This window comes from Theropithecus gelada, chromosome 11 (genome assembly GCF_003255815.1).
Source record: "Theropithecus gelada isolate Dixy chromosome 11, Tgel_1.0, whole genome shotgun sequence".
Taxonomy (NCBI): Eukaryota; Metazoa; Chordata; class Mammalia; order Primates; family Cercopithecidae; genus Theropithecus; species Theropithecus gelada.
The window spans coordinates 6974281-6990038 of NC_037679.1; the positions used below are offsets into that span (position 1 = coordinate 6974281).

The 15758-nt window shown below is 49.3% G+C and overlaps 1 protein-coding gene across 4 annotated transcripts in view; it reads right to left on the reverse strand.

Moving 5' to 3' along the window:
* VDR (vitamin D receptor) overlaps nucleotides 1-15758 on the reverse strand; it is a 63712-nt gene that overhangs the window by 36578 nt on the left and 11376 nt on the right. For 3 of the 4 annotated variants that reach the window (XM_025402902.1, XM_025402900.1, XM_025402901.1), the window contains 2 exons: nucleotides 5029-5109; nucleotides 1260-1407 (listed from right to left, as the gene is read on the reverse strand). In XM_025402902.1, the coding sequence (XP_025258687.1) occupies nucleotides 1260-1407; nucleotides 5029-5047 (167 nt within the window). In that variant the 5' untranslated portion in view covers nucleotides 5048-5109. Of the gene's footprint in view, nucleotides 1-1107; nucleotides 1408-5028; nucleotides 5110-15758 lie in introns of all 4 variants that reach the window. The other variant, XM_025402903.1, reaches the window with a different exon arrangement.

Here is a 15758-nt window from a genome sequence, read left to right on the forward strand (position 1 = left end):
CACACAACCAGGGCTCTAGAAGGCCCACCCTGCAGGATGTGTGGACCTCTGGCCCGAGGATTGGCAAATGTAGCAACAGGACTTAGAGCCAGCGATGCTGCTTGTCTGGTTCCCCGAGCTGGGGAGTAGGTTGCCAGGAAGCCAAGCGGGCAGTCAGTGCCAGGCCAAACAGGCAATTAGCACCCACAGAAATCCCGCTGCCCAGCAATTGCTCAAGGCCATGAAACTCTGGGCCTGCTGATTCCTGGGGCAGAGGGCAGGTGAATTGGGAGCTTGTGTTGACAGAGAGCCCCCAAGTCCTTGAGTAAGAGTCCCACACAAGCACCTGGACTTGAATTCACTGTGCTCCCAAGGCGAGGAGAGCGCTCCAGTTTAGACAACCAAGCCGACCTCAGCATCCTCCTCTGGACTTGATTTGTGCTTTCCTCATTTGATGGTTAGAGCCCTGCCATAGTCACCTCTAGTCTAGACTGCTAGACAGAAGCTCTGTTTTGGCTGCCTTCTTTCAGGCTACTGTCTCTGTCTCTCCAATACATGCCAAACGCTAATTTCTCATGATTCCCAGTTCCTGCTCCAATTCACCCCTTTCCCACCCTCCCACCCTGGCTTTGGATGGGAACCTCCAGTGCTTTTCCCACACCTATCACACCTGTAATCCTGGGCTCATGTAAGGGGAGTGTGTTGATAAAGAAACTGGCCCTGATACAGGAATGCAGGTATATTCCTGACACTGCCTGGGTGTTCCAAGGTTGACTTTCAGACCAGGACAAACAATCCTTGGGTGAAGACACGGGTACAGATCATGATGACCCGACAAGAGGTGCCATTTCCCATGTTCCAAGGAACAGTTTGGATTGGATGGAAAGGCAAGCTCTGAAGCCATGTTCTTGCCAAAGACATGCCTGTGTCTTGAGTGAGGAAGCTATGATCATCAACAGGGAGGAGGTTCACTCTGGAAGGACGGACACATGGGTTGGTGCAGGGGGCTGTGGGTCACAGGTGTAATGGAAAGACAGAGACCCACACAGCAACCTCAGGAAAGCAATTTCCAAGTGAGTCAGGGGACACATCTGGAGCTGAGAGGAGGGAAAAGAAGAAAGCACTCACCAAGACCTTCCTGCTCCTATGGCTGTGAGCGCCGCATGTTCCATGGACATTACAAGGAAGGAGACGTGAAAAATTCAAGGGCTCCCTTCATGGAAACACCTTGCTTCTTCTCCCTCCCTTTCCCTTGGGGAGAGCCTGGGAAGAAGCCTCACCTGAAGAAGCCTTTGCAGCCTTCACAGGTCATAGCATTGAAGTGAAAGCCCGTGGCTCGATCTCCACACACCCCACAGATCCGGGGCACATTCCGGTCGAAGTCTCCAGGGTCAGGCAGGGAAGTGCTGGCTGCCATTGCCTCCATCCCTGTAAGAACAGCAAGCAGGCCACGGTCAGAGCCAGAATCAGTGTCAAGGCCAGCTGGCATCCTTGGTGCCACCCACCCCCTAGCCTCATCCCACCGCCCCCATCTCCCACCCCCAGGGAGCTCAGCCAGGGTGGGCATCTCCCCAGGGCCCAGGCCTGAGCACAGTGCCTTTTGAGCCCTCATATATGATTCTCCCTACAAAGCTGGCTCAGAGCATGGCTTGGAATCAGCTGCCTGGTTTCAGATGTTGCATCTGTCAGGCTAACTTGGGTTTAGTGGTTCATCTCTGCATGCCCCCACTGTCTGCATTGGAAAAGGTGTTTTACTTCCAGGGTGCAAGGATCATATGAATGAACCCATGCATACTACTGGCACTAGCTCTGCCTCAGGCACAGACCTGAACCAGGTCGGGGGCTTCTATCCTGCCCAATGCCCTCTCCAAGGGAAAACGAGAGTCCTCCCTCAGCCTCAGCACCTACATGTGAAGAGAAACCCTTAGGCCTCCTCCTCTTGAGGGTGAGGAGTGATTTTGGTGGTTTAGGTGCCCTAGTCATTCCAGCCCCAGCTCTTTGCAACCATAAAGCTCAGGGCTAATAGGCTTATGCCCCTTTTGTTCTGGTACCAAGATGATCAAAATTTCAAGATACATCCCCCCTTTTTTGGGCAATAATACTTAAAACATTATTTTGAATGTTCTTCTGAGTCATGTGAGTCCTATACAATTAACTGTGTTTTCAGAGATGGTTTTTATAAATAGGCATTATCATCTAGAGACGGATTTCACACTTGAGGAAAAGGAGAAGAGACAGAAGAAACAAAAGGCCACAGCTTTGAGAGGGCCTTCTCAGGAAGCAGCTGGCGTGACTCTTTCATTAGCCAAAACTGGGCCCTCGGCTTTGCCTGCTGCGTCTAATCCTGTCTACTGTTAGGCTCAGAGATGATTCTGGAATACCTCAGACTGCCCTAAAATGCTTTCAGACCCCACTGCCTCCCAGTTCTCCCAACTTTATCCGAATCCTCAAAAGGGTCATTATAGGTTTCAGTGACCCCTTTGACCCAAGGCAAAGGGTCCTTCATGTCAGAAGAAAAATAAGAAAGCAAGCCAGGAAAGAAGAAACAAGAATCCACTCCATCCCAGGGTACCATTTCCTCCTGCCCCTGGGTGACAGAGGCAGATTCTGGGGGCCCTTGGGAGGCTCTGAGCTACTTTTCAATGACTAGGCCCATGATCTCTGATCGAGGGTGTGGAATATCGAAGCTCATTAAGTCTTATTTCACCTTCATACCACTCCATGGTGTAGATGCTATTATCATCATCCCCTTTACAAATGAGGCCCAGAGAAGCCCAGACTTTAAGATATGTCTAGAAACTACTACTGCCAAATGAATAAAACAAATACTTTCTAAAAATTCCCCAAAGCGCTTCACACCAAGGGAAACAAGTGGTGCAGATAAGCAAGAATATAGTATCGCCAGTCCCAAAGGGACAGAGGGAATCCCGGTCACAGACAGACCTCGGAGATTCCCTAACCTCATTTAGCTTTTCTTTTTCTGGAAACCTTAATGTATCAGGTTGGTGCAAAAGTAATTGTGGTTTTGGCCATTGAAAATAATGGCAAAGATCGTAATTACTTTTGAACCATCCTAATAATAATAGTGACACTATTGCTAATTTCATTCACAGCTAGACTTATACTTGTTAAACTCTAATGTATATATAATATAAACATTAAGTACATATTAAATATACATTAATACATACTTTTATATACAGTTTAGCAAGTATATATACATTAAAGTTTAGCAAGTATAAATATATACCTACATATAAAGAGAGAAGCACTTTCAGAAAAAGAACAAAGATCATTGTAGTGATAGCAAAGACATGGAATCAACCCAGGTGCCCATCAACTCTGGACTGATAAAGAAAATGCAGTATATATGTGTGTGTGTGTGTGTGTGTATGTGTGTGTGTGTATATATATATGTGTGTGTGTATATATGTATATGTACATATATATGTATATGTAATATATGTATATATATGTGCGTATATATACACATACACACACATATACATGTATACACACATACCCACACACACACTGAAATGCTATGCAACCATAAAAAAGAACAAAATCGAGTCCTTTGTCCTTTGCAGCAACATGGATACAGCTGGAGACCATTATCCTAAGGAAACTAAGCCAGAAACAGAAAACCAAATAGCCCATGTTCTCACTTATAAGTGGGAGCTAAACATCATGTACATATGGACATAAAGATGAGAACAATGGACACTGGGAATACAAGTGGACAGGGGCAGGGGCTGAAAAACAACCTATTGGGTACTATGCTCTCAACCTGGGAGACAATTCATTCATACTCAAAATCTCAGTATCATGCAATATACCTTTGTAACAAACCTGCACAGGCACCCCCTTAACCTATAAGAAAATTTCAGAAAAAAAGAACAAAGGAATGATTAACAGAAACCTTTGGAGAGATAAGATTGGGGAGGGGTATGCGTTATGTAGTAGCCGTATTCTATTTCTTTGAGTAGTGAGCATATGGTATCTTCTTATTATTACTATTATCAAAACACTACATCTATGTTTTGTACATCTGTGTTTGCATGCCCTTCTGAATATATAAACATTTCATAATTTAAAAACAATTAGAAATAGAAAAGTGCTTGTGGGTCTATCAACATTGTCCCCAAAGACCATCCCAAGTCCAAGCTGACGCCTGCAGGGTTTAGAACATAGCACACAGTCAAGATGTTGCCAGCATCCCGGAGGCCCAATATCATTGTGGAGTAATAGGGGGAAACCATCCAGGATGCTTGTGGCTTAACCCTGGGTCAGCTGAGATGCTGCAGCTCCGAGTCATCATGGTGTTGCTACAGAGTCTGGGTCATCCAGGCTCCCAAGTATCCGGTGGATTTCGTGGAAAACAGAGAAATCAAATGGGGGGTAGGAAGGAATATCTGTTAAATCAGTCCAACACATGTTCAGCATCACATGCTATGATACAAGCGAGTTGGAACAACATACTACCACAGCACAGCAACAGGGCAGTCCTGCAATGGGGTGGGGTGCTGCCCTGACATCAGGAAGTCTCCATGCTGGGGGTGAAGGCTGGAAAGACTGGATTGAGCAGCCAGAGGCCCATTTCAGGGGAGCTGACAGAAGACCCAACCCTGCTTAAGGTTATTTGCTGCTATCAAGAAGCCAGCGCCCAGGACCAGAGTCCACATGTGGAGAAGACGCCCAAGCCTCTGCGGCTTGAAAGCTGAAAGTCCCAGGAATGACAGGCAGAGACTACAGAAGGCAGGAAAGAGAAAGAGGAGATGGGGCTGAATAGGAAATAGACGCACAGGAGAGCCCAGCCAGGGTCATAGCCGGAGTCAGCAAGCCCCATCTCCTGAGCCTTTCTCTGAACTCCCACCCGCACCCCACACACTCATGCATCTCAGCTGCAGACTCTGCTGGTCCGGGACCCACCTTGCAAGATCCTGGGTGGTATCCCTTCCTTCCCCTGCCCACCACCTTCTTATGGCCCACCCTTGCCCCTTGAAAACAGAAAGCCAGGGAAGTTGTGGCTGATGAGGAAACACCTACCTGAAGGAGCACAGGGCATGTAAGTGGAGCCCAGGGGTGTTCTTCTATGAGGTCTCACAGATACTTCAGACCCAAAGCCTTCTGAAATGAAGAAGGGGAAACCTTTTATCTAAAGCGGAGCACGGACCGCCTCACCAGTCTCTAAGGAAGTGGGCACGAGAGGATCTTTCCAGGGACTTTAGTCCCCAGATCAGGGACTACAAACAGAAGTGGCTTGTTGGGGGCAGGCATGCCATGTCATCGCTGGCAGGGGTGTGGGGGTGGAGGCTGGGCAGCAGCCAGGATGGCCCTCCCTCGAGGCAGGGAGTAGCAGGAGCCGTGGGAAGGGATGGCGGCAACCAGCCCCGGGCAGAAGGAAACAACCTCCCGCCTAGGCACTCCTCCTCCTCTCACAGCCCAGGCTGTCAGGAGGGAAGAAGGGCCTTTTCCTTAGGGAGACCCACACTACCCCCTCCATCTCCAGATTGTAGGCAGCTCAGGAAGCAGAGCAACTGGGCCACGTGGCCCACTGCTAAGAGCGGGAAGACAGCTGCCCGAGGCAGGGCAGTGGAGGAGCCGCACAGGAGCTGGGAATGGGGCGGGCTTGGATGGCAGCCCACAGCCTTGGCCTCTTGGGACAGCTTCAAAGGCAGGTGTCTGAGATCTCCTGGCTGTGGAGACTGGGTGTAGGCGGAGCAGGTGCTGCAGGGGTTAAATACAGCAATGTATTGCTTTCAAACAGGATGTTTTCTGCCACTTTTAGCTCTTCCCCAGACACGCTCAACACCCCCAGCTGCAGTAGAGCTGACTCTGGTGCCCAGACTCTGGATCTTAGCAGCTGGCAGGGGGGGCCAGCAACGAGGGACGGGCAGAATTGTACCCTTTCCACTTCCACTCACACCCAGCCCTGCTTGTCCACCTGCAGACGTAGACAGACAGACAGACAGACAGACAGACACACACACACACACACACACACACACACACACACAGAGTTTCCTTCTCTGATGCCAACAGGAGGTGACCCTGGCAAAGGCCTTTAAGTCAGACCCCAGATGGCGTATGTCTAGACCCCAGCTTTTGTTTTTCTTTGGAGACCTCTGTCTTCCAGTAGCCTAAGCAGGGAAGGAGGAGAGCTCAAGGGGCTTTCAAGACCTGGGCCCAGTCCCAGAAACGTGAGCCGGCTGAGGCCACTTGCCACCCCTTCCAGCACTACCAGTTCCCAGGGAGCATCGAGGAAAACACCAGTGGACAATGAGCCGAGATAACCTAAGCTGGGCTGGCCCCCACCAGGGGCATAGGCAGTGGGAGGTGTCTGCTGAGGACAGGCGTGCTGCCACGTACTCCCGAGCCAGGCCCTCCTTTGCCTGCACTGCTCCTACTGCCCAAGTCCTTCCCAGCTGACCACGCTCTGCGGGGTTCCCCCTCTGGCCTTATTGACTCCTCAGGCTCCTTTCCTGGTGTGCAGGAAGGTGAGGTGGGGACAAGGTGGACGCAGAAAGGAGCACTGCTTTCCTATCCTCAATCCCTGTGGTTTTCAGAGATCAGAGGTGACATCCAGGTAGACCACCACCCTGGAACTTAAAAAAATGTTTCTGGAGTATTTACTACATGCCAGGCCTGCTAAGCTCTGCATATATTGTTTCATTTAGCCCTCACAACAGTTCTGTGAGGCAGGGAGCAGTCCTACTTTACAGGTAGCAAAGCCAAAGTTCAGAGCACTCTGAGTGACTTGCCCAGGGTCCCACAGCCAGGCAGGCGGTGGTGCCTGGGGCCAAACAAGGACGGCTGATTGTAGTGCCCAGCTGGGTCCTTTTCCAATGACAATCATCAGAGCAGATGCCTACTGCTCCGCACTGGGCCCTGCTCCACGGCTTTTCTGTGTACTCACTTACTTCACTCTCACAACAGCCTCCTCCAGTGGATACTTTACTGCCCAGGTTAGGGGTGGAAACTGAGGTGCAGGGAAGGTGATGGTCTTTGGAGCTGGATTTGAATCTAGGTAGCTTAGCTCTGAGTCATTTCTGCATCCCTAAGCCCTGGACACCTTTCACTTCCACTAAGTCGGGAGCAATGCAGAGAACAATCCCCAGGTCGCGAGGGAAGAACCCGGGGATTGTTCTTGTCCTTCCAAGGATCCCAGGCCAAGGGACGGCAGGCCTCAGCCAGGATCCATCCACTTTCTGTCACCCAGCCCCTCTCATCTGGGAAAATCCCATCCAATAGATGAGCCTCTCCTCCTCAGTCGACTTTCCAGTACTGGATGGTCCTTTTAGGAGAGATATCCTAGATTCGGCCTCTGAGTCCAAGTGCAAACCTATAGGAAAGTGGGGCAAAGACACAAGGTGGAAAAGAGGACAGGTGGAAAAACTGCTTAATACCTGCTCTCTGCCACGTCACACGCCCACCCCACCAGCAATTCATGTTCTGAGTACACAGAACATCCCACTGCTTTTGCTGGGACCGTCCCCAGAGCAACCCTCTCCTGACCCTGCTTTAGAAATACCAAACCCCCAGCACTGAGCCTCAGAGAAGCAGAGCGGGAGGAGCTCGACTATGTAGAAAGCCCCTGGCTTCCATCCCTCCAGGGCCTGCATCCCACATCAAAACCCTGCCTGGCCCTGACCCCAGGCCTGACCTTGCCTTAGCAAGAAATGAGAAGATAACATATTTCCTTCCAGTCACTGAAGCCACAACCATTGCCTCTCTTACACATCTGCCTGTCAGCCCACACCACAGGCGGCCCCATCTTGCGACAGCTTCTGTTAAATGGGCATCCCCAGGGCAGTCTCACCTACAGCAGTCTTGCGGGGTGATGACTGCCAGGTGTCCTGGGCAGAGCCCTGGGAAGGCAAAAATCAAAGTCCCTCATGGCTCAGTTTAACTCCGCATTGACTGGACCCTCCTAAGAGTGGTAAAGCTGTGACTCTGAGAAGGACCATGGAGTGGACAAGAAGTCTGACCACTAATGTCTTTTCTAGCTCTGAGAGCATGCAACTCCAAGACTGGAATTCCCATCATGAGAAGCACTATTTTTTTTTTTCTTTTTAAGAGACAAGGTCTCCTCTGTTACCCAAGCTAGAGTGCAGTTGCACAATCACAGCTCACTGCAGCCTCTAATTCCTAGGCTCAAGCAATCTTCCACCTCAGACTCTCCAGTAGCTGGGGTGACAGGTGTAAGCCACGCCAGGCAAGAAGGCCTTAAATGAGATGAAGCTTTCTCCCTAATCCCTCACTAGCCAGATGAACCCCAACATTCATGCCTCAGTGAGTGAGACTCACTCATCCTCAGATGCCAATGAGCAGGAAGGGCACAAAAGATGTGGCCCCTAATCAACCCCAGGAGAGGGGTTCTCTCTCTGCCAGTTTGGGACTGGGGTGATCTAAACTGGGCTTTCTAATTGTTGACATTGTTTCAAAGTTCCCACTCCTTCTAGAAAGAAATGGAAAGCTAAGCTATTTCCCCACAGAGTGGGAGACAATTCTTCTTCTTCCTAAAGTTGCCACACACACAGTCAACCATGTGTTGGGCTTTTCTAGGAGAAGATATACCTGTGTGTCCGCCAGCCACAACTGCACATGTACTTGTGCGCACACACCCTTGTCTTGCTATTTTTCGTTTCATCATCCCTTAAACTCTGCCCCATCGAGTGCTGAGCGCTGCATGACCTACCTGACTTTTTATTTGTCATCTCTTTTTGCCTGGTGCATAACTCAGGCACAGCAATATCATGGCCAGCTAAGGTGATACCCTGTCTTCCTTCTCCACCATCCCCAACATGTACCCATTTTCTTTGTCCAGAACAGTCTCAGTATCTCCCAGAAGAAGCTGACAGGGAACAGAGTGATAATAAGGGGGAGAGGAGAGGGTTTACTGTGTAAATAGAACATATCCAAACCACTTCCTGCCCCGACTGTCTCCCCAGCTCCTTCATACACACACATTTTAAACATGGGTAAGAATAGTTAGAATTATTTTCTACAGACCACAATGTCCACAGTAAAACCCAATAGATAACATTCAGCTCAGAAAATCTCAAGATTGGAAGGCAACAGCACCACCTAGTCCAATCATCTTAAATTTCTTCTATAATATTCTAGCCAAATGGCTTTCTAGCCCACGTTTGAATAATTTTCCTAGTGGAGAACGATCTCCCATGGCAATCCACTCTCTTTGGATGACTCTGTGCTTAGAAAGCTCTGTATCATGCACAGATGGAACAGCCCCCATAGCTTTCAATGGCTGCTCCTAGACAGCTCTTTGCAGCCATGTTAGACAAACCTACTAGGCCATTCACACAGGAGCTCTAGAGGAGGGATTAGGGGGTCACCATATGGTGCCATATGCACATTAGTAAAATGAGCCCTGGCCAGGCGCGGTGGCTCATGCCTGTAATCCCAGCACTTCGGGAGGCCCAGGCTGGTGGATCTCTTGAGGTCAGGAGTTCGAGACCAGCCTGGCTAACATGGCGAAACCCCATCTCTACTAAAAAAAAAAAATACAAAAACTAGCCAGCGATGGTGGTGTGTGCCTGTAATCCCAGCTACTCAGGAGGCTGAGGCGGGAGAATCTCTTGAACCAGGGAGGCAGAGGTTGCAGTGAGCCGAGATCGCACCATTGCACTCCAGCCTAGGTGACAAAAGTGAAACTCCATCTCAAAAAAAAAAAAAAAAAAAAAAAGAAGAAAAGAAAAATTAAAAAGAAAAAGGATCCCTTTTTCTAAGACTCTTAGACTTTTCTAAGACACTAAGCCCTAAGACACTTCACTTCCATCAGTCAGAAAATTATCATAAAAATAGAACACTCTACAATGCTTATGTCTTGAGTGAGGTTGCAGGGGAGAAGCTGCAGAAGATAGCCTGGGTTACACTTAATTTTGATTTAGACCCCGTCAACTTCCCAGGTTTGATCATGATCCCCATAAGAAGAGTGAGTAAGGTGGTAGCACAGACAGTGTCTGCCTTTGTGGCCTGCACCTGGAGAGAACAGCGTCTGTTCCACGGAAAGCGCCCGTGGAGCAGCGTGAGTGCTGGATGTGCTCCCAGCAGGGCTGCCGCCTCCTCTGTCTGCCACTTGGCTCTTTCCAGAGGAGGCTGGGTCCCAGAAACACAGCTCTAAACACCTCTAAGAACGTTTAAGAGGCTCACCAGTCATGACTGACTGAATGATGGGAAATTCAGTGGCTGATGACACCGGAGTTGCAGGAAGGAGTTTACCCCTGAAGCTTGTTCTTCATTAACCCTTTTGGGACTATGCATCACCTTTGAGAATCTGCTAAAAGCCATGGACTGACACCCCCTACAGTATCAGGATATATCAGTCCATTTTCAAGCTGCTGATAAAGACATATGTGGACTGGGAAGAAAAAGAGGTTTAAATGGAATTACAGTTCCACATGGCTGGGAAGGCCTCATTATTACGGTGAAAGGTACTTCTTACATGGCGGTGGCAAGGGAAAAATGAGGAAGAAGCAAAAGTGGAAACCCCGGATAAACCCATCAGATCTCGTAAGGTTTATTCACTATCACGAGAATAGCGTGGGAAGAGGGGCCCCCATGATTTAATTACCTCCTGCTGGGTCCCTCCCACAACAAGTGGGAATTCTGAGATACAATTCAAGTTGAGATTCGGTGGGGACACAGCCAAACCATATCACAGGGCTCGTGGGTCACTCCATGGAAACCAGGCTACACACACTCATTCACCAATGCCGCTCTGGGGAGCTCTAGCAGCTTCTTGGAGCGTGGCAGGACTCAGAGCAGGGAGCCCATGAGGCCTCAGGCAGTGGGGCAGGAGATACACGGCTTACTTAGATAGATTTCCACTTCTTATCAACAATTTTTCCCGCAAGCTGCTTTTTTCCAGTGGAAACTCTGCCCTCAGCTTTGTCAACAAGATTTCTGGGCTGATTACTGCTCTCCAGGTAACAGGCAGGCTATGCTGGAGAGTGGCCGGTGACGCATAGGGGACTGGCCCATTTAGAAGCTACAGTCCAATCTCTCTGGTTTTATAGCTGAAGAAATGGAGGCCACACAAGTAGAACCATGGGTATTTAGAGGCTGGGAAGGGTAGCATGGAGGGGAAAATGGGGAGAGGTTGGTTAACAAATACAAAATTAAAGCTGGACAGGAAGAATAGATTCTGGTTTTCTGCAACACTGCAGGGTGACTGTGGTTAACTATAATTTACCTTATATTCCCCAAAAGCTAGGACAGAGGATTTTGAATGTTCACAACACAAAGAAATGATAAATGTTTGGGGTAATAGATAAGCGAATTGCCCTGATTTGATCACTGCACATTGTGTACCCATATTGAAATATCACTCTGTATTCCATATGTACAATTATTATGTGTCAACTACAAATAAAAAGAAAAAATTCTAAGAAAGTCAATAAAAACAAGAGAAGAGAAGTACACTCCCTTACTGTGTGGCCTTGGACATGTCACTTCCTCTCTGATGGCCTCAGTCTCTTCTCAGTCTCCTCTGAGGTAATCAGAGAGGAAGTGACATATCCAAGGCCACACAGTAAGGAAGTGTACTTTCTCATCTCCAGCCTGGCTTAGTCCAGGAGCCCCAATCACCTGCCTGAGTAGCTTCAGGGCGAGAGTGTGGTGTGGGGTAGGAATGGGCCATGGAAACAGGTGTGTACTCTCCCTTTGGGGCTGAGAGTTCCCTGTAGGAGGCCTGATGCAGACTGCAGCAGGACCACCAGCACTGACTACATCCTTACAATCAACACAGAGAAACAAAAAAGTCGCTAGGATCACCTACGTGCTCCTCCCTGACCAACTCCAGCTCCTGGCTTCAGCTCCCATGGCCAGAGACATGAACAAGGACTCAAGACAGAGAGTACTTTAGAGGGAAGTGGGATATGCCTGGCCTGAGCTTTCTCTACTCTGAGTGAATTTTCCTGGGACACTAGCATGGGAGTACTTCCCAAGGATATCTGCTACAGGGAAAAGTTGATGAGACAAGGAGGCTATTTGTTCAGTGACTTAAAGACCAAGAAATAGAAACTGGGCAGACCCAAAGAGAGAGAATAGGTCCAGCCCTTCTTTGGGGAGACCCGAACTACTGCTAGTGTTAGTAGTAGTTGGGATTTTCTCTAAAAATAAAAGCAAAAACAAAAAAGCAACTCAAGACAGCAGAAGAGGGCTGCTTCCAAGCCATTCCCAAGCCCAGCTTCCAGTGTGGCTGCGTGCGTCCCTCCAGGCTAAGCATCTGTCTTAATGCTGGGACCCTCAGCCTGAGTCCACATGGGCCTGAACCACTCTTTTTTTTTTTTTTTTAATTGTACATCACTCCTTTATTATGCTGATCTGGAAAAAGGATTTAGTACAGTTATGCTCAAATGAACACTGGGCCCATGTGGCAGGTCCAAGCAACTAGAACATGATTCAAAAATCCGTGAAAGACACACTTAGACAGGGCCACGAGGCATTTCACTGCCACGAAACAGAGCAGGGAGGGATTCTAAAACACACAGCAGGAAGCACTCCTGCCCCTCAGAGGTCAAGGAGCTTACCCCATATTGGTATGAGGAATGGCTTATTTTCTGATGACCACATGTGGGACTATTTCAACTGCCACGAGAAACCCTGGAAGGGTTATTGTTTTGTATTATATATATATATATATATATATATATATGTAAATCTAACACATAAAGTATATTCAGGACTGATCCCAACCTTCTAGAGCCAGCTCCTTTGGGGTCAGGGAGGAAACAGTTGTCACATTACCATGCAGGTTACATTCTTCTTCCACTGGAATGACCAGAGCGTCCAGTCAGTGACCTGACTGCAGAAGAGCAGAGGACCGGCTCCTGGGGGCAGACAGGCTGTCTTGCTTCTCCTCATTGGTTATGGCTTAGCATGGTTCCTCCCCACAAGCCCTTACTAAACAAAACACTCGCAAAAACCCAAGTCACTACTTTTAAACTCCCTTGGATAAGGGGAGCTTTCCCACAGCTTGGACTGAGAACCTGTGCCCTAGAAGTGCTATTCTGACTAGACTGTATGAAGGGAGAGGGTGCAGGAGACAAAATGGCTAAAATGAAAATGGAAGCCACTGGTCCCCATCTGCAGCTACAACTCAAGATGTCTACAGATGTGGTCAGTGTGACATGTGCAGGAGGGAGGGGCAGAGGGACCCGACGGGCAGGGAGGGTGCTCCTGGGGACGGTAGCCTGCCCAGACCTGAGCCACTCTTGCTCAGGCAAACCTCTCTGAGGCCCAACCACCTACCCCTATCCAGGTGGCCAGGCTTATTCTCCTTATTTTCCTTCTGGGACCAACATGATCTCTGAATCACTCAGACTCTTCCTGCATTGTGTCAAAGGTCAGTATCCAAATCCCAGGTCCTACCAGCTCCGAGATATCTGGGATCCTTGGGATCAGACCCCTTGCCTTTGTCCAGCCACCTGGGCCAGCCTATGCCCCTGGCCACCTGACCACTGTTCAGATGCCCCCAGAGCCCATTCCTGTCTCCTCATCTACAAATAGGGACATGATAATACCCGAGTCTCAGGTCTTGTGTGGGATCAAATGAGCTGATCTCTGAGTAGCCCTCAGAAGGGTGCCTGGCACACCATAAGCTTTATATGTTAACTTTATTGGAACTGTACCTGGCTTTAGTATAATCAATGGAGAATCCAGGAAAATGAGAAGATCTTCAGGCCCCATAGAGGTGCTGTGAAGGGCAGGATGCCTGCTTCTCAGTCCCAAAAGCTCCACCCCAAACAAACATTGCCCAGAAAGCCACAATTTTGCTGAGCTGGGAAAAAAACTGACCACCCCATCCACTGTCTGTGGCTTCTAAAACTCTTCCAAAACTTCTTGGGGTGAGGAGATGTGAGTTGTTCTAATCTCTCCCCTAACAATCAGAGAAGCTGAGGTACAAATCTAGACTTTTCCTCCAAGTAAAGATAAAGCCTGTGGCTCCCAAGTTGTCACTGATTACCAACCCTTATACCCATCGTCCTTCCTGTCGCTTCTCACCCAGTGTCACCTCCGTCCCCCACCTCCCCCATTATCAAGTGCTGGTCCTGTACCTGCATCTGTTATCACTGTAGTGGGACCTGAAGCTTGACTACCTCCAGGATGCCCCTCTGACTGTTACCAGGGCAGCGGCACTACCACCACCCATTCCCACCCACCACCACCTGCAGCAGAAAGCAGAACTCAGGAGAAGGCTGAGGTGGGTGCCGAGGGGCTGGAGTCAGGAGCTGGCAGCGAGAACTGTGGAAGCCCTGGCAGAAGAATGGCCCCACCATTCCACTTCACCTAGACATGGGGTGGGCTCTGGCTCAGTGGGCCTGGACTCCTGGCTGCCCCAGCTCTTAAAGCCCTGGGAAGGCCATTCACTTATCCTGGGATAGATTCTGAAGCCTGTGTCAGAATCAGGAAAGGATCCTCAGGGTCCTCTGAGATGGGCAGGGCTGGGTTAACTCTCCACCAGGCAGCTCCGGTCCCGTACAGGGCTGATTTGCCCAAACATATCTTCTCCAACTTCTGGGTTATTAGTGAGGGGTGGACACTTCCCCCGTACAGCGTTCATGCAGCTTCTCGGGACCTGGGCCATGTGGGAAGTTCCCACTCACTTTCAAGGGCAGCAGCAGGCACCCCAAGGTGACATCGGCCGCTCCTCCATTTCTGATCTGAATGACTCCCCCTAAAGAGCTTCTCCAGAGCGGTTTGGTCAGGCTTCTGGCCATCCTTCTGGGTAGGGTCCCTCCTGGGGACACCCCTGGAGGGCCAGGGATGGGATGTGGCAGCATTTCTTCTTGGCCTGTGCTGGCCTCTGCTGCCTTATCTCTGATGGGGACGCTGCCTATGTTTAAGTGCCGGCCACACGGAAAGGCCTGTACTGGAGGTGAGAGACGCAGTGGTGAGCAAGACATAGACCCTGTCTTCTGGGAGCTTACAGTCTACTGCGGATTAGGGGGTGGGGATGGGGGACAAACAGGAACGTCCAATTCAGTACGACACGTCCTACAATCCAGGTAAGTGCCAGGTCTAAAGGGAGCATATGCGAAAGCCTCTGCCTCATCTTAGTGAGAGAAGAGAAGAGAAGGCTCTTTGGAGGCGGTCTCCTCTCAACCTCTCCACGGAGACAGGAAGGAGCAGAGGAGTTTAATGTGGTAGTGGTAAGAGGCGTAAGGAGCACTCTAGGCAGAGGATACTGCACATGCAAAGGCTGAGAACGAAAGGGAAAGAACGTGTTTGGGACAGAGAAACTCATTCAATATGGCTGGAGAGAGGGAGAGGGCGCCAGGAAGAAACGCCCCAACTGACCACGCTCATGTCAAAGGCCTGTAGGAAGTACATTCCACTCTTTTCTCTGCTTCTTCAAGTTAAACCCAGTGAGTCTTGAATATCAGAAATTTTAAATTATTGCCATGATTTATTGAAACTGAAGACTTTCAGATCCCATTCAGATCCCCATTCCAACCTGAATCCACCTGGAGGGTTGTGAAGAAAATAACAACAGGGCCTCTCTCATTGTTTCATTGAGAGGTTAGCTATGCATAGGCCTCTTCTGCAGCACAGCTGAAGTCCCAGCCAGGGTACACACAAAGCCACTGTCCCCCATAGCCCTTCAGGGAGATCCTTAACCCTGAGAAGAATAGGACCATCAGTAGTTGAGCTAGAAGGGAGAGGTAAAGGAGAGAGACCTGAAAAATTCAGCCTAGCTGAATTAAAAAAAAAAAAAAAAAGGTTTTGTGGGAGAAAATCAAAAGAAAGAA